This window comes from Corapipo altera, unplaced genomic scaffold (assembly GCF_003945725.1).
Source record: "Corapipo altera isolate COAL_440 unplaced genomic scaffold, ASM394572v1 RXGC01000072.1, whole genome shotgun sequence".
Lineage (NCBI taxonomy): Eukaryota > Metazoa > Chordata > Aves > Passeriformes > Pipridae > Corapipo > Corapipo altera.
In genome coordinates this window covers 2318812-2336904 of record NW_020884943.1, presented here as the reverse complement: position 1 = coordinate 2336904, position 18093 = coordinate 2318812, and the positions used below count along the sequence as shown (strand labels likewise).

The 18093-nt window shown below is 39.8% G+C and overlaps 1 protein-coding gene across 2 annotated transcripts in view; it reads left to right on the top strand.

The window, feature by feature from the left end:
• ANO5 (anoctamin 5) overlaps positions 1–18093 on the top strand; it is a 52140-nt gene that overhangs the window by 30297 nt on the left and 3750 nt on the right. For both annotated transcript variants that reach the window (XM_027662202.1, XM_027662200.1), the window contains 14 exons: positions 2314–2382; positions 3368–3652; positions 4012–4125; positions 4835–4950; positions 5706–5840; positions 7057–7162; positions 7252–7312; positions 8779–8930; positions 11752–11826; positions 12215–12437; positions 14770–14939; positions 15526–15623; positions 16022–16152; positions 17749–17954. In XM_027662202.1, coding sequence (XP_027518003.1) covers positions 2314–2382; positions 3368–3652; positions 4012–4125; positions 4835–4950; positions 5706–5840; positions 7057–7162; positions 7252–7312; positions 8779–8930; positions 11752–11826; positions 12215–12437; positions 14770–14939; positions 15526–15623; positions 16022–16152; positions 17749–17954 — 1941 coding nt within the window. The remainder of the gene's footprint in view (positions 1–2313; positions 2383–3367; positions 3653–4011; positions 4126–4834; positions 4951–5705; positions 5841–7056; positions 7163–7251; positions 7313–8778; positions 8931–11751; positions 11827–12214; positions 12438–14769; positions 14940–15525; positions 15624–16021; positions 16153–17748; positions 17955–18093) is intronic.

Here is an 18093-nt window from a genome sequence, read left to right as displayed (position 1 = left end):
GCAGTGCTACATCTGCATTGGGCTTTTTAGTACTGCTGAACTTTGGATCTTGCTTTGTTAATCTTATCAGGGTGGTTCCTTACAGCCCAGCATGTGTTAGATGATAAAGTTAGTCTGTGCTTATCCCCTACCATATGAGATATCCACAGCGGTGTTGGGAGAGGTCAATGCTCTACTGATCTCTCTCCCACCTAGGCCACAGTGGTCTCAGAAAATGTGATTTCAGTGCTTCACAAATGCTTGGGAGAGGCTTAAGAACTATACTTAAGATGTGAGGAAGGGCATTAGCCTACTCTGGCTGGTCTTCACTAATGGGATGACTTACAGAGCTTCCCTCTGTGACTGCAGAGTGCCATCTCTAGCAGAATCAGAAATATATCCACCGGGTACAGCTTTTTAGGTTTGGGGCAGGAAGCTTAAAATTCTAACAAGTACACATTAAAAACAACCAGCACTGGTCCAAGGGTATATTGGTTTTGGGGTTTTTTTGTTTGTTTTTGCAATAGCAGCAGACTGATTTCCTTTTAAAAATGGTTGTTTCCAGTGACTGGAAAGTTCAGTACCTTGCATGGGTTTCAGAGGAGGGGGCTTATGGGAGGAGAGCAAAGTGCTAAAAAGAGCATAATTTCTATTAGACCACTGTAGTTTGTCACACTAAGTGTATAGTAAGGAAAAATAAGAAAGATAAGTAAGGAGCCAGACCCTTTGGCACTGTCTGTTTCTGAGCTGCACAGCTGGAGAGGAGCTGGCTGGTGTCTGGTGGCAGAGGAGCCTCTGAACTGACTCACTTGGCTCTCCTCCAGCGTTTGCTGGGAAAAGAACACACACCACTATGCTTTGTTTGGAGAAAATGTAATCCAGACTAGCACACAGCTTTGGATACTAGGCTTAGATGTCAGATTTTCTATAACACTTCAACATACACTCCTAAATCACCTTTTAGTTGTATTGTTTTCTATTTGATTATCAGGTCAGCAGACCATAGCTCTCTGATGTTTATACAGGTGCATGCGGGAAGTTTAGTGGGATTAATTATTCAAAAATAGTGCATGGAATTGCATTTGCCCCCAGCATGTGCTGGAATTGAGGATTTAGCATATTTGCAACTCCTATAGTCAAGTGTCTAATTTAATATCTAATAATATTTGTCAAAATCAGATGGGACAAGTAAAAATGAAAGGCTGCTAGCACAAGAAAATACATTAATACGTCTTAAGGTACATTTGAGGGCTGTGAAAGCTATTCTTCTGTCTGTATTCATTTGTCTGAGTATTTTATGCAAACTGAAATGCAAAAAGGGCAGACTGCTGCTCACAGACATGCAGGGAAAGGAGATTGGCTGACAACTGTGGTGTTTTGCATTTTTAAGTATGTTTGAAAAATGTCATTTAAGACCTTTCAATAGAAAAAACATCAGGCAGCATTGCGTGTTTTAGCCAAAAATAAATTTGTGGTCTATCTTGTGCATTTTAAAGAGGCTAGGTCTCAATATTTGCCTTACTTTATGGTTATTCTGACAGTTCTTCTGCCAGTTTTATATAATTGAAAGGAAATGAATGCAATCTCCCAATAGGAGCAAAAATTACACAGAGAAGGAGGGGAAGAAAATGTTCTTCCCTAAAGGCACCACCTAGGAATTACTTGGCAAAATAAAGAGTTCCAGAAGAATCTCAAGCTCAGAGAGGTCACGCAGCCACTGCTCACAGCCACAGGCAGGTTTGTTTAACTCTGCTGAAGTCCACACTGACTTTATGCAAGCTAAGCACATGGAAGATCACACGTGGTGATTTGTTGGTCTTATCTAGTTTTACAGTGATGTTTGTGAAGTACTGTTTGAATTGTCTGTAATCAGTACTTGAACATCTCTATCAGGCATAATTGTAAAACAGGTAAATAGACTGTGAGCAATTGGTCTTCCACGTGCTTCCAGGATTTTTCCTTCCGTCTAGTTTTGATTGACATCCTCTTAGCAATGAACAGTTAAACACCCCACATACCAGCCTCCTGAAGAGTCAGAAGTGTTCAAAACACAAGACACCAATTCCTTCTCTGATTAACCAGAACATGCCTTTTCCTACCCAGTAGGCTTCCTGTTGCAATTCCCGATGTGTTGCCATCACAAAGCTGGCCTGCACTCGGAAGTGGCCTGGTATGCATCAGCTGGTTTTTGTCTGATTGCTTTGAGAAGGTCACATAGCATTAAGGGGTTGTCATCAGGGCAGCTGAGAGAAGTTGAAACTCAGTGAGTCATCAGTAAGGGATCAGTTAGTTGCTAACTTCATCACTTACTAAAGTGTGTTTGTTTCTCTCTAGGAAAGAAGAAAGGAATTTGAGAGCAATCTGCAAAAGGCAGGTTTGGAACTAGAAACAGAAGACAAGAAGGTAAAAAAAAAAAAAAGGAAAAATTAGGATGAGAGAAGTAGACTTGCAAATTAATAAACCACTTTGTTTCTTTGGGAAAAATTATCAATTATGCTTGTGGATTTCAGTGGAGTGTGACTTACTTAGGTGAAACAAGATTAATATGTTTGAGTCCTTTTTCTAGATACATTGATAAAAATTGCGGAAGCAGAATAATTGTGATTCAAGAGGAAGTGATGGCTTTTGATTTTATAACAAAAAGAAAGTGGTTTCAAAATAGCTGTGATTTGGTTTAAATCCACTTAAATGGGAAGTATGCTCACAGCTACATTTAATCCTGCCTAACGATGAGTAATAAGTTTGGAAGGTCGGTGAATGGCTTGGTTATGCCCAATGGATGTTGTAATTATGAGGAAAGGGTGAAACAACTTGAGGATGTTTGATTGGTGTTACTGTTTGATTTAACAACTGGAGAACATGGGATTTTGACTGATGCAGTCAGTGTGCCAGAGGCTGGGTGGGGTAAAGTAACTCTTGATGAAATTCAGACTTTGTAACATCCATAGATGGAGGATTCATTGAGCAATATGTCAAAAGTACCTTCTGATAGCCATTTTCTGCTGTGTATGCAGAGGAACACTGAAAGTACACTGTTGGGTGAGGCCTATGATAAGAATATTCCTTGTGTTTCCATTGCATTCAGTGTAATGACAGTTTTCAGGCCTCAGTGTATGAGATTAATATAGTTTGAAAAACCTTTGTGAGCTTTTAGTAGTGCCAAGATTGTTTTTATGAATGGACAACCACTCAGATAAGCTTTTCAATTAAAAATATATAGATACAAAAAGTTCCTCTATTCCCTTCTCCCCTTTTTTTTTTTTTTTTAAACCTTTCAGAAATATGTAGAAGTCAATAAATTGTGTATAAAAACTATTCCCATAAATCTTGCAATAAGACACAGTTTGGTCTGACATCTGACTTAACTGGTTTAACTTTCCCGGGGCAGGAATCTGAGGATGGCAAGATCTTTTTTGTGAAGATCCACGCGCCGTGGGAGGTTCTGATCACGTACGCGGAGGTGCTGAACATCAAAGTTCCCATCAAGGAAAATGACATTCCCTCCACAGTGGAGAACCCCCTGGATTGCATGCTTTCCCCACTCAGGCTGCCCGAGAAGGTGATGCACCCTGAGCCGGATTATTTCACGGCCCCGTTCAGCAAGGACAAGCAGGAGCTGTACCTCATAAACGACGAGAGCACTTTCTTCTCCCCGTCCGTGAGGAACAGAATAGTACGTACATCAGTTTGGCTGCTTGCATTTACATGCAGTTTAACACAGCCCCATCAGAATATTCCTGCGAGGAAGGAGGGAGTATAGAAACTCTGGTGTCCGTGGTAGATACAGGGAAGCCTGGGTGCCTGTGTGTCTTTCTTAGAAATCTGGTGTGATACTTGTTGGAACGGGTCTTCTGAGTGTCTGTAAGGCAGTTGTGCCCTCAGTGTTCTTACATAGGGTAAGGTCTTCTGAAGAAATACCTCCTGCTTTTGCATATTGTTCCAGCAGATTATGCACAGTGCACGACCATTGTAGGGTTCTGTTAAATGGCCTTAAAACAGGAAAGTTCTGAAATTCCTGTGTTTGAATCCCAGGTTAATTATATTCTTACACGTTGCCCTTATGGAACAGAAGAAGGGAAGAAAAAATTTGGGATTAAGAGACTGCTAAACAATGGCACCTATACAGCTGCATATCCTCTTCATGATGTAAGTATTTTAGCTTTCTGCTCCCTTGAGCATTTTCCAGTGTTTTCAGTCTTTTACCTGCTGTGAATTTGCTGTTTTCAGCAGATACAAAAATGTACTCAAAACATTCCATTTGTCCCATTGATTCTGTTTAATAGCACACGAAACATATCTACCAGCCCTGCTATTTGGCTTTTACGTGCTGAAATGTTTCTTCCTGTGGAGGAGTTTTTAGGATACACCCATGTGTCAGTCACATCATTTCTTTAGAGACTTATGTCTCTGAATTCTACCATAAGGCATTTTTAGATACTTTATATAGATTTATATTTTTAAATGTTTGAAAATATTTTTTTCTTTCCTTAGAAAATAAAAATAAATGGATGAATGGACATTCCTTAGGTTATCAGTGGGAAAGTTTAGCTGATCAGGATCTGTGCTGTAGAAGGCTAGTCTAGGCTGGGAAGTAATTTATCCCGTTGGGACTACCAAAACCACAGATAATAAAAAGCAAGAATCTCTTCTATACAGCTACAACCAAGCTTAAATGCTAAAAAATCATATGAAAAAATTCCAAAATTTGTGAGACAGACTCACGAATCTTCGTCTAAAAATACTTATTTAACCTCTTAAAATATTTTCAAAATGCAAACTTTAGGTTGTTTAAACTTCCTGATTTCTAGTTAGAAATTAATTTTCCTGCTTTTCCTTTTCTTTGATTTGCTCACAGTGCCAGTACTGGAAAAAGGCAAATGATCCCAACTGTGACAACGAGAGGTACACGCTGTACATGGAATGGGCCCATTTCCTGCGCTTCTACAAAGAGCAGCCTTTAGACCTTATCAGGTAAAATGCAGCCTGTGGTTTGTTGCATTTCCATGGGTTTTCACTGTAATACAGCAGATATTCATTTCTAGCTTACAGATAATTCAGATTTAGAGAAACACATGCAGAGAATATCTTGGATTTTATAATCCATACCTACACGAGTTTTTAAAGAGCAATTTGAAACGCTGACATTTCAACACAGACTTGAAAAAACACTGATAAAAGCAGTTTGGAAGCTTGACTCTTAAGTTGTAAGCCTAAATTTAGACTCATCTCACCCAAGATCTCTGTTTTCAGCCCATCCTGGACAACAAAATATTACTTTGTTCACAGGTTACAGTTCCCATTTGTAACACAGGTGGTTGTATTTCTGTGCATTATCCATTTCTCTTAAGCATATGGTCAGGACTGGTGTACCCAGTTTCAGTTGTGTAACTCCCTGGAAAAATCAGGAAGTAAATCTTCATTTGCATTATCCTGTGGGAAAGAGAAAGAGTGATTTTAAAGCTGGAGCTTCTGCTAGGAGGGAAAAAGGGGCGAAAGAGGCCATAGATCCTGTTCATTCATCTTGTTCATTCAACTTGAGTAACTTCTCATGGCCAGCTTCAAATCTCATTTTTCCATTGTACATCAATGCATTTACTCTTATGTTAAAAGAGAATTTTGCCAAGTGTTTCATTTTTGGTCTGACCAGATTGCTTTATTACATTTCTAAATTTTGCTTTTTATTCCTGTTAATTGCATTTTTTTTTTTTTTTTTTTTTGGTATTCAGGAAGTACTATGGTGAGAAGATTGGAATCTATTTTGCCTGGCTGGGATTTTACACTGAGATGTTATTCCTTGCAGCAGTTGTTGGCCTAATCTGTTTTCTTTATGGCTTGTTTACAATGGATGAAAATATGAGCAGGTGAGTGCAACGTTGAAAATCTCCTGGGCAGAGTTAAACAATGTGAAAATTTAGTTCTTGGAAAAAACTCCCAACAGATAATAAGCTTTAAGGCTTATCAGATTAGAAAAATTTGTTCTTCAATCTTTATTGATTGAAAAGGTGATGGGCCACTGATGCAGAACTTTTGACTGTTAATTAGTAAGAATCAATTTGTAGGTGAAAAGCAATATTTTATTGCCATTTGGCAATAGCTTTTTATATTGGAGAACCTGCAGTACATGAAGTCCTAAGAGTACCACTTCCATCTCTCAAAATTAAGTGTTTATTGTTGCCTTAAGCTTGTCTGTTTAATCTATCTTGCAGAGCAGTCTGACCTTTTTGTGTAAGTCATCATTTGTACTAACTACCGAAAGCATGAGTAAAACAGGTCAGCAGTGTTCTCCCACCAAAGATGGATCAGGTATCTCGAAGCCATAGGTTGCTTTTTTTTTAAAATAAACATTGTATTTGTTTCATTAGAGGACCCAAGACATTGTATTCAGGGACTGGGGGTGGGGAGAGGAAAAGAGGGTTGACATTTCATTGCTTACTGTTTTTTATAAGGAGGCTTCCAGAAAACTGTGAGATTTCACCATAAAAGATGAATAAGAGGTTTAAATTCTCATCTATTCTATCGAATTATGTCATTTTGAGACTTGTGTTTTAGCTAGGTTAAGAACTCACTTGGGAATACTGCTATACGTGTTCAGATTTCTCTGGATACTGAAGGACTATCACAGAATTGTAGACTTCACCCACTGTCATAGTTAAATTGAAGTAGCAAATTTTTCTGCAGATAGCAAAGCCAAAGTTACCTCTCTGCTTTTAGAAAAGGTGTTTGGATCTCGCTGCTGACCTGCTGACAAATAACAGGTTTTATATCTCGCCCAAAAGCAGTGCCTGTGCCATATAGCTCCTGACACTCCTGATTCTTTGCTGGTAGAACCAGAAAGCTCATACTGAGAGAATTGTTAATTTTACTCCTTGTAGCAGCTGCTTCATTTCTTGGCTTGCCCTGACCAGCCACAGGTTAACACCAGTGACTGTGACAAGATGTGGCATCTTCGCCGTGAAGCTGCAAATCCTGAGCTTTGAACAAGTGGAGTTCTTATTTTATTTAATTTTCAAATAAATTTCGTGTAACAGCTCTTAAGATGCTACGGAAACAGATACTTTATAATGTTTTCCTCCTCAGCAAAGAAATCTGTGACCCTGCAATTGGAGGAGAGATCATCATGTGCCCGCTTTGTGACCAGGACTGTGACTACTGGAGACTAAACACCACCTGTCAGTCTTCACAGGTCTGTGTCTGATTCTGCAGCCAGTTGTTATTTTTATTCATCCTGAAAACTCTTTTGGTACTGACCTGTTCCTGCGTATTCTGTTGCAGTATTCCCATTTGTTTGACAACGTGGCAACTCTTTTTTTTGCCATTTTCATGGGCATATGGGGTGAGTACGTTTCGTAAGTTTTATGTCAAACAATAAGATCATGGCCAAGCTGCTGAGGGACGAGGAAGTGGGAGGAAGGGGAATAATGGCTACACCTTAGTATCCTGCCTCAGATGCAAAAGTGATGAGAGAGTAAAAATAAGTTTAAGTTACAGGGGAATTAAGAGAAACACAGAGGGATTGAAAAACCTGAAGAAAATCCAGCAGATATCCAGGATATCATAAGGATATTATAAGTATTGTGTACTCTTAACTGCTACCATTGATTCTTTCCCTTGTAACCAGAGAGGTCCAACATTATGCAGCCCATGAAAGAGTCCTCTCTGCTAAGCCCTGCACATTATCAGTGTCGCTGTGGGAGAGTGGAGAGTTTTTGTGTCTTAATTCTTTTAAGATCATATTGTGTTAAATATATATTCTTTTTTTAAACTCTATGAAGGTTTATAAATACAGGATAGCATAGTTATTTTCGTCATTTCCTTAAATGTATCTCTTGTTTCATACTGTTTGTGTGAAGTGTCATAATTAAATGTTCAGTTTGAATGTAAATATTTCATTAGCTCACAAAGATCTCTGTGCTAGCAGAGATCCTGTTTATTTGTTATCAAAGGATCTCACCACTGACTTTTTTCATACAGAATTATTAAAAAAAAATCTAATAAGATGATGTTGTAGGGCTGCTGTACCAAACTTTTCTTGTTTTTTAAGCACTAGCATTTGTGTGACATGGATTAGTCATTCAGGAAGTACCAGCCAAAGGGTTTAGAACTGCAGAAGATAAGCTTTCCTGTGTTTGTATTAACCATGAAGCCTCCCAGTTCAACTAAGAACAATCAGATTACTAAATGTTTACATTTTAAAGTAGTTTATAGAGGGTTCTTAAAGTGTTGTATAGTATTATATACTTTATTGTTGTTTATATATGAAATCAGTTCCCTCTAGTGTCCTAAAAATTCTTAAGCCAGCCTAACTCTTGATCATATGAAAAACACCAGACATTCACTGTCTTTAAAATGACCATGATATCAAATAAGCATCAAAATGCAACAGAAATCTTTGAACTTGAATAGCCATGCTACTTATTTGTAGCAGTTGTTCATGTGTTGCAGATTTATACACAAGCAATTATTTGTATCATCAGGTTCTTTTGTTAATCCCATGTCGTTTCTTGCATTTGAAAAGTAGTTAAACTGTAATTGAACATGGCTCTCATAAGCATAGAGATACCTGTATGTCTTGGCATCTTCCTTGTCATCCACTTCTGGAATTCAATTAACTAATAAATCACTGGATTTGTATTATGATCTTAGCTGTGAACTCTCATAGGCAGTCAGTAAAAATAGATGGGTTGCACTGAGGATAAATGATAAACCACAGAACAGAAGCCAGTGCAGAAGTAAGTTGAACTTGGTTCGTGAACTTACTAATTTCTTCCTTAACCGTATTTTAACATTTTCAAATCGTAGTTACACTTTTCTTGGAGTTTTGGAAGAGACGGCAAGCTAGACTGAAATATGAGTGGGATTTGGTTGATTTTGAAGAGGAACAGCAGCAACTCCAGCTGAGGCCTGAGTACGAGGCAAAATGTACCCAGAAGAAGAGGAATCCTGTAACTCAGGTAAGGAGTGTGGACACACATGCAAGTTCAGCTGCACACTGAGAGTTTCATAACGTGCAAATTGATGTGTTAACTCTGGAAAACAAAGGCAAAGTTTATGGCTTTGACACCATCTTTGCAGCATCCTTCATGTTTCAGGGCAGCAGTCTCTGAAACCTTCTTGCCTTTAAAAGCACTCTTTCTCATCCCTGCACCAACATAAGAAGAAGCAGTTGCCTTGATCTAAAGACAGATAAGTGGGTTAGCTGTGGTTTTGGTTCTGATATACAACTGCTTTGTTTGGGGAACACTGGAGAGATGAAGACATCTGAACTCCTGTCTCTGAAATCTGATTGAGATATGAATTATGACACTATTTAACACACTACTATTAAACTTATATATAAATACTTACTTCACAGTCTTAAGCTGTGCCAGGGGAGGTTTAGGTTGGACATTAGGAAGAAATTCTTTACAGAGCAAGTGATCAGACATTGGAATGTGCTACCCAGGGAGGTGGTGGAGTCACTGTTCCTGAAGGTATTTAAGAAGAGACTGGATGTGGTACTGAGTGCCATGGTCTCGTAGACAAAGTAAATTTAGTAAATTTGTAATTTAGTAATTTACTAAATTTAGTAAATTTGTCTCTTAGACAAAGTAAATTCTCGTAGACAAATAAATTTATATTTAATTTAGGTAGGAGTATTTGACAAATGTAGGGATCAGCTGGTTGCCTTTCAATATGACACCTACCACCTCAATTTGATGTATTTTAAAATCATCTTTCATAGAATTGCATGTAAATAGCTTACTGACACGAGTCCTAAGTATACTTAGATAACAAAGTCTTCAGAAAAGAAATAGAAGCTTAGCCAGAACACGGGAAGAATCATTGTCATATAAACAGTAACCCTGTCTTTCAGGGTTTCTCTCCTTAAAATTAGGAAATACATACACTAATCTTATTTCTCGTGAGAGGGTTTTTCCCCTTCCACATGTGCATTAATTTTGCTGTTGTACTTGTAACTAGCACAGTACACACATTGCACAGAGCTCTTTGATAACTGTGCACCATGATTTTAAGTGTAACTCTGCTGAGGGTTTTCATTTCTGCATGCTCAGGAAAACAGCTACAGGTACATCAATTCTTTATTAGTTAGTTCTACTAATTGAAAACACGTGCCTGCCTGTCGTGTGTTAGTTGCTGGTTTTCTAGATTCATCCAGATCCCTTAGTTGGGGGGGAAGGTTAACTTTATTTAGGAAATAGAAATGAACTGTAATATATTTTTCTGATCTCAGAGTGAGATACTGCTCTGCTCTGTGCTTTCTAAGTATGCATTAATAATTACCATAAAAATTCAGTGGCTATACAAGCCTTATTCTATGACACATCAATTTATTGTCTTGTTGGTTTTTCAGAAGCTTTTTTGCAGCAGGGTTTAGCAGTGATCCTTATCAGTACCCAGTAATAGGGTAGCTTGCACAAGGTTGCCACTCTGTGGTGTAATTTCCTTTCATTAGAACATGTGCAATACTGAGCACATGGAATGGCAGTGCTTTCAGGTTGATTCTGCAGACTGATATGGTTTTGTGGATATGGGGCAATGACTTTATTGTGTCCCACAGCTGGCTTTGCTTCACTCAGAAAATTACTTCCTCATTAGTCCTGTTCATGATTCAAAGTTCTAGGTGCACCGAAACCAAAATTGCCCATCTGGAGGCTTTGATTAACAGCTCATTTGTTTATGATGCTAAACTATCTAACTAGGTCACAGCTAAGATCTGTTTTTGCTGATTGCAAGAGAATTCTAGTTGACATAAATAATGAAGCATTCGATTCAAACTTAGGCTCTGTCGTTGCACATTACTGCCTACATTATATTTCTACAGTATAAAACTTGTTGAATAGCCTAGAGTATATGAAATATTTGCTCTTAGTATAGAATATATGTAGTTTTTTATTAACACGAAATAGGTGTAAAATGTTATGAACCTGTGTAAAGTCACCCAATATGGATGCTTGTGTCTTATCTTCAACTGTTTCCTAAAGTTCTGTTAATGGAGCCTTTAACTATTACCATGATCCAGAAACTGTGCTTGTCTGTAACACTCGATGCCACTTTGCTTAAGAGGAGCATGAGCTTTCCACAGTGTCTTGTCCCAAAGATTTATCAAATTGAGGTTAATTTTTTACTAAAATCTTCTTCCACTGGCATTAGTTCTTAAATGATCCTTTCATAACACATGTAATTTGATATTTTAGAAATTAGAATAGCAAAAACTTTACACATGTGTAATATGGGTATACTGGCATGGGTAAGATCCAGTTGCCTGGTGCTATAGCAGAGCTTGGCAGCTGTGTTCGTAGGCAATTCTTCAACCAAAAAAACAATAAAATCGAAGGAGTGGAGGGAACCACTCTCTGACTGGCACATACAAATGACAATTTTAAGAATCCTCAGCATGAAGACTTTACAAACCTTGAGCCGAGTTTTGGACTCAAAGCTGTATGACAGCTGACCTAGCCTTACTGTGATAGTTCATGAAGTTGGTCTTTATCCTTCAGCTGCTGATTGATTTTGCAAAGGTTTAACCATTCTTTCCAGGTGCTGTCTTTACTTTTAGCAGTTTTATGGCCACTTCTGTCCTAATCTTTTTACCCCCTGCCCCAGCACATTCAAAATCATGTCCTGTCTGCCATTTTTTAGAGTGAGGGGGGTTCTGAGTGGTTTTTCTTGGATGTGGGCACTTTCACACAGCTGATCAGAGCTCTGTGTACTGCTTGATGTTGGAATAAGATGTTGGAATAAGATGAACTGTCTTCTACTTGACTGTTTCAGGAGATGGAGCCTTATTTGCCTTTAACTAGCCAGGCTGTGCGGTTCTGCATCTCAGGAACTACAGTGTTGTTCTGGGTGAGCATCTTTTTGAATCGTTGCTTTAACATATGTCGGAGTTGCTGACAGTTTAACTTGTCCCTTCCACCTCCATTTTTATGAGTCTGTGTTCTTCTGTATTTTTTTTTTTCAAATATCAGTATTAGTTTGTCTGCTTTTCCTGTGTTAACAAAACAATTTCGTCGGGCTTAATGTACCTACAAAATAATTTCGTTGGGTTTAATGTACCTAACACAACAAAGCATTTTGCTTGTGCACTTTGCATTTCAGCGCCGCTGAACTCACACCCACAAAGGATACGATTTGAAAAGTGTAAAGCGCGATGGTCTGAGTCTTATTCCCAAAGTTCTGTGCGTACAGCTGTGCTAAGCTGCAGGTGTATTTGAGCTCTCTGTCCCTCTCCCAGGTGTCTCTGATCATAGCCAGCATGATCGCCGTGATCGTGTATCGCCTGGCGGTGTACGCGGCCTTCGCCAGCCTCATGGAGAACACCCAGACCTTGCAGCCCATCAGTGGGTTGCTGACCCCTCAGCTGGCGACCTCAGTCACAGCCTCATGCCTCAATTTTGTCATCATCATGATCCTGAACTTCTTCTATGAGAGAATAGCCATCTGGATTACTGATATGGGTAAGCAGAGGTACTTGAAGACAAAACTCTGAGGGAATCACTGAAGGTAGAACCCATTGTTGTTCTTAACTCAGGCACAGTGGGAGCATTGTAGCTAGAAGCATCTTGCAGCAATGACTTGGGTGTATCCACAACCACACTGAACATTTTCCCTCCATCTCAGTAGTTCTCATAACCTGGTTTCTCTTTGTATAATGTTTGCTTATATGAAAACTAGTCCACAGAGACAATCACAGATCTGAACGTAATTATCTTGTATTATATTAGAGTCACCAAAGCAATCTCAGACTGTCTTGATTTAGCAGTATTTCAATTAGAAATCCTGTAGATATATTTCTAAAAACAGATCACAGCCATCTTTACAAGGAAAAAAGACTAAATAATCATGACTCTTAGTTTGGGGGGAAAGAAAGGGTGGGGGATCGGATAGGACAGTATATTTGTCATTTTTTCCTGAGTGCTGTTTCACTTAGCTCTGTCTGTTCAGATTTGGAGTTACACAGGTGAAAGGCAGAGGTTGAGCAGGATGAGGAGCTGTGCCCAAGATTGTGGCTGTAGCCATTGGTAGCATGTCCTGCAGAGCTGGAGGAGCCTGCAAGCAGGCAGGCCTAGAAAGATCAGCTACTTCTGTAGCACATTTTATATTTGACTTTTGCTTGCATGCTGGAAATACCCTTCCCTAGAAGCCCTCCTTACATATTTTATTTGATTTGATTTGTCCTTAATGATTTAGATGTACAAGTCCCTGCAGATGTTTTATAGAAAGAAAAGAAATGCAGAATATTCAGCCTGGGGGAGAGAGCTGAAAATAGTAGGTGCTTGTAGTTTGTATAGCTGTCATAAAAACAATTGGGTGATTAATTTTTTTTTTAATGAGGTCTTGCAAGTGAAGTTAAGAATTGAAAGGTGTTTCTTGTGGAAAATTAAAGGGATGTTTCATTTGGTTGCTTTTGATTTATCACGGACCATCTCTTGTCTCTGTGATCTGTATTGCTTATCTCACTTGGCCAAATTAGACCAAGCAGAAACAGAACAAGTAATAAATAAAATTGCCCATAGCAAACACAGAAACAAAAGGAAAATCATATTTTTTTTATCTTTCTTTCCTGAGGTGCAAGAATTATAGGCATGAAGGCTCAGCAGTGTTATTTTGCTGGTTGCAAGTGTGGAGGATTAGTTTCTTGAGTGCCAGCACTAGCCGTGGTCCTGGGTTACAGGGGGAAAATAGCAGTTCACTTGTGTGGGACTGCTGCCCTCCTCTGGGCAGACCTTCACTCTGGAACTCTTGAAAAGGTTAGGCCAGATTTGGTGTTCAGACATGCAGGTACAACCTGCCCCTGGTGCTCTGAATGTTTTGTGTGCCTGACATCAGTAATTTGAACAGCTCCGTGAAAATACAAATATCTTAAGGAGCTGCAGCCTAGGCACACTGCCTCCCCTGAGTGCTGCCTCCTCTGCCACACACTCCCATGTCGGGTTCCCAGGAAATACCTTATGTTCTTATGGCATACAAACCTACACCAAGCTTGCAACCATCAGTTCATTTGGATATGGAAAATAACTCTACCATAAGGCAGGTGAGTTCAACATGTCTGCCAGGTCCTGACCCATTCAGAGGGATTTGGATGCTTGTAGTGTATTTTCTTACCCTGTTTCCCAACCTGAATTGGTTATATGTTATCATTTAACTGAACATTTAACAGCAATGTGCTTAGGGCTTCCTGCTACCTTTAAAAATATAAAAGTGATGGACAATGAGCAGCAAGGGGCAGTAAAATCCTAAGCTTGGTGATGTTCAATACCACCAAGATGCTTGGACCCTTCCCTGTTCTTCCCCCCATTATGAGACTCATCTTTCAGAGGCACATCCAATTTCTGCTGATTTCAGTGTTACATACAGCATTTTGGAAAAAAAAATACTGTAACATACTTCTCTACTACCAAGAAAAATAGTAATCGTGTGTTGCTAACAGTGAAATTCTCATCCTGCAGGAGACCCTGCTAGTTACTGTTTGAAATTCATGTTGGATCTCCTAAAATAGTGTAATATTTGGGAAGGGACAAGTGCTAGTGGACAGTACAAAGAAGTGGAAATTAAAGCTTATAAAAATTTAAAACATGAATTTCCTTTACCTGCCTGCTCCAAACATTGCACTGTAAATTAAGGGTAGAGGTCTGAGAGCAGGAACTTCATCTGATGAAATATTTGTAGGTGTTTTTCTTTTCCTTTTTTTTTTCCTTTCACATCACTAGTGCATTATGAATATTTATGAATCTGTATACTTTTAAAGGGAATAAAGGAGAATAACATTACTGTTTTCTGGTTTCACAGAGATCCCCAGAACTCATATGGAATATGAGAACAGGCTCACTATGAAAATGTTTTTGTTCCAGTTTGTCAACTACTATTCATCCTGCTTCTACGTGGCCTTCTTCAAAGGGAAGTTTGTTGGTTACCCAGGTGCCTACACATACATGTTTAATCGCTGGAGAAATGAAGAGGTAAGACTTCCTTGATTAAGGTGGATTGTTCCCTTCAACCCATGCAATCATAAATTTCCAACTGCAGGGTTGGTCTGAACTGAGCTGGACCTCAGCTGACCATCCTGAGGCTGATGGTGGGGCTTCCAAGGACTCTTCCTGCTGTTGCTAGTCAGGGAAACACAAGCTGTGAAAATCTGTCAGTCACAAGAGTGAAAAATCAAAAAGCTTTCCTCGGCCCCAGTTCTCCTGAAATATCAGTGGGTCTCTCTGCATAGCTCTTAAAAAAAAAAAAAGGGCTGGTGCTGAGAGCTCACTGAGAGCCACAGATTCGCCTTGCTGGGGCTGAGGGGTGGGGACCACACGCAGATCCCGCTGCTGAAGCATCTCTGAATTACTCTGTCTTCAAATGGTGGTTGTGTTTTGGTGGGTTTTATCCCACACTTTGAGCACTGAAAGCCTTCCTGGGAGGGTAGCTTGGCTGGGAGCCCAGCTGGAAATTAAGTGTTGTCCTAACAAGTTTGAGAACTCCTTTCTTTCATTTGTGCAGTAGCAGAATATGGTTTATCTGGGTAATGCCCATTAACCCCCGGGTTGTCTCCCCCAGTGTGACCCTGCAGGCTGCTTGATAGAACTGACGACACAGCTCACCATAGTCATGGCTGGCAAACAGATCTGGGGGAATATCCAAGAGGCCTTTGTACCGTAAGTTCTCTCTTCCACTGAGATGCTCATCTTATATAGCCAGAGGAAGTTCTTGGAAGGAGTGATAACAAGTATTGCCATATGAAGAATCTAAGAATTCTGTAGATCAGGCACAGATTCGGACGAGTAGACTAATTTCATAGAGGCTTTTGGCCTCTTCCTGTGAAAGCTATGCTTGTAAAAGCACATTGCTTGCTCAGAGAAAGGGAAGACTTCACAGATTTCACAGAATATTCTGAGCTGGAAGGGACCCGCATCGCTCACTGATGCCCAGCTCTTGAGTGCATGGCCCATACAGGGATCAAACCCACAAACTCACTGTTATTAGCCCCATACTCTAACCAGCTGGGCTAATCTGATCTGCCTCACTCATTGTTAACTTTTCTCTGCATGTGCAGCTGGATTTGTAACTGGTGGGGTCGTCGGAAAGCCAGAAATAATCCTGAAAATTTATACAGTCGCTGGGAGCAAGACCATGATCTGCAGACATTTGGAGCCTTAGGCCTGTTCTATGAATATTTAGAAATGGGTAAGTTTAAAATTACACGTTTGGAATTGAGGACAAGACGCCTTGTACTGACACTTCCAAAAAAACAGCTTCTTGATTCATTGTTATGGGTTGATTCATCTGCTTAACTGCTGGAAATCATTAAATAGGTCAGCCTAATTAAAAAAAAACACCTGTCTTTGCATCTTGAACTGCAGGGAGTTTCACAGAAACACTGCAAAGACTGTTTGTTTCCCTCATTTGAACAGGGAACATTATTCTCAGTGCAGCCAGCTGCCTCCGTGTCTGTTCTGTTCTTGTTCCAAAGCATACTCGTAGCTGATGTCAGTGGAAATTTTAAGTATGGGATGAGTGCCAGATATGCTGTAAGGGTGGGTACTGCAGACATGAGATCTGTGAACTGGCTCAGGGAGAATCCCTTCAGCTTTAGGTTTGCACTGATCAGTGCTTCCCTACAGTCCAGCAGAGGGAGCCTGGGTGATGGAGCAGGGCTTCCCAAAGGTAAGGGGAACACGTCATACTAAACCTGAGAAACTAAAACTAAAACTGAAGCCAAGCCAAATCTAAAAGGCACTTTAAAAAAATTAATATTTGTCTATTATGAGGACACATTTTGTTGAAAAGTGGACCTTTGTATTATTTGATTTCTACAGAAATAAGTGTTCTAGAGATGTTTAGTGTTATTATTGTCACTTAACAATTAATTTCATACCAGGCTGTGATCTTGTGAAATTAATACACTCAGAACAATCAGTGCTGTCAGCCATGCCCCTACTCTTCCAGAATAAAGTGAACCAGTGTGCTCCAGTGTTGTCCTGGGGCTGCTAAGCTAATAGGAATTTTGTTGCTTGTCCAAGGTGAAGAACTCATCACTGAAATCATGGAAGAGCTGGTGACTGGTGTATGGAAATTTATTTTTATCCACTGCCTAAAACAGAAAAAATATTCTATTTCCTGTTTTTGAAATATAGTGGCACTATTGGCTCTGCACTAAGATATTGGATTTTGGTAATATCCAAAAGGATCATTTGTGTATTTTATTTGCAGTTCTTAAAACTAATGTTAAGACTCCCCAGTGGAGCTATTGCATACAGAATTGGTATAAAAGTTTTGACTAAATCAGTACCAATAGGTGGAGGTAAGGTTGTGATAAAAGTAAAAGTATTTCCTCTTTTTCAGTTAGGAGTATAGTTAATAAGTAAAAGGAGAACAGGATTGCTCTGTACAAACTGCAGGAGAAGAAAACTAGCTTTTTGATCTCTCATAATTCAGAAATTTGATGTATGAGTTCATCCCAGTTGCCCAACAGTTACACACCACTCATGCAAGAACTGCAGCACCATGGAAGAATTGGTACCCAGCACTGCTGGCAGCAGCATTTCACAGGACCCAAATGCCTTTTCCCGTGGGTGCTGCTGAATGGCAGCCTGAAGAGACTGCAGAAGCCTTGGGGCTGGGGCTGGTTGTCACTTGGCTCAGGCCAGGGCTGCACATGATTTGTTGTGCAGCCTGGCAGAAGTTTGCCATTTGTCTGCGAGTGGCAGTCCCTCGTCACCCTGAGGTGAGGTGCCCCTTTTGTAAGGGCAGATTTTGACACTTTCCTTTTCTCCCTTGCAGTCATTCAGTTTGGATTCATTACTCTCTTCGTGGCATCCTTTCCCCTGGCTCCTCTTCTTGCTCTGATGAATAATATCCTGGAGATTCGAGTAGACTCCTGGAAATTAACCACCCAGTACAGGAGACCTGTGGCTGCGAAAGCGCACAGCATAGGAGTCTGGCAGGAAATCCTGAATGGAATGGCCATCCTCTCTGTTGTCACTAATGTAAGTATGTTAACTGTGCTACATCAACACTGATTCTTCATGTACTCAAAATGTGAAGAATTAAAAATCAGCTGATGCTTTTTCTCCTTCATCAGCACTGTCATGTTGCCCTACAGAAATATCATTAAACCACTTGGGT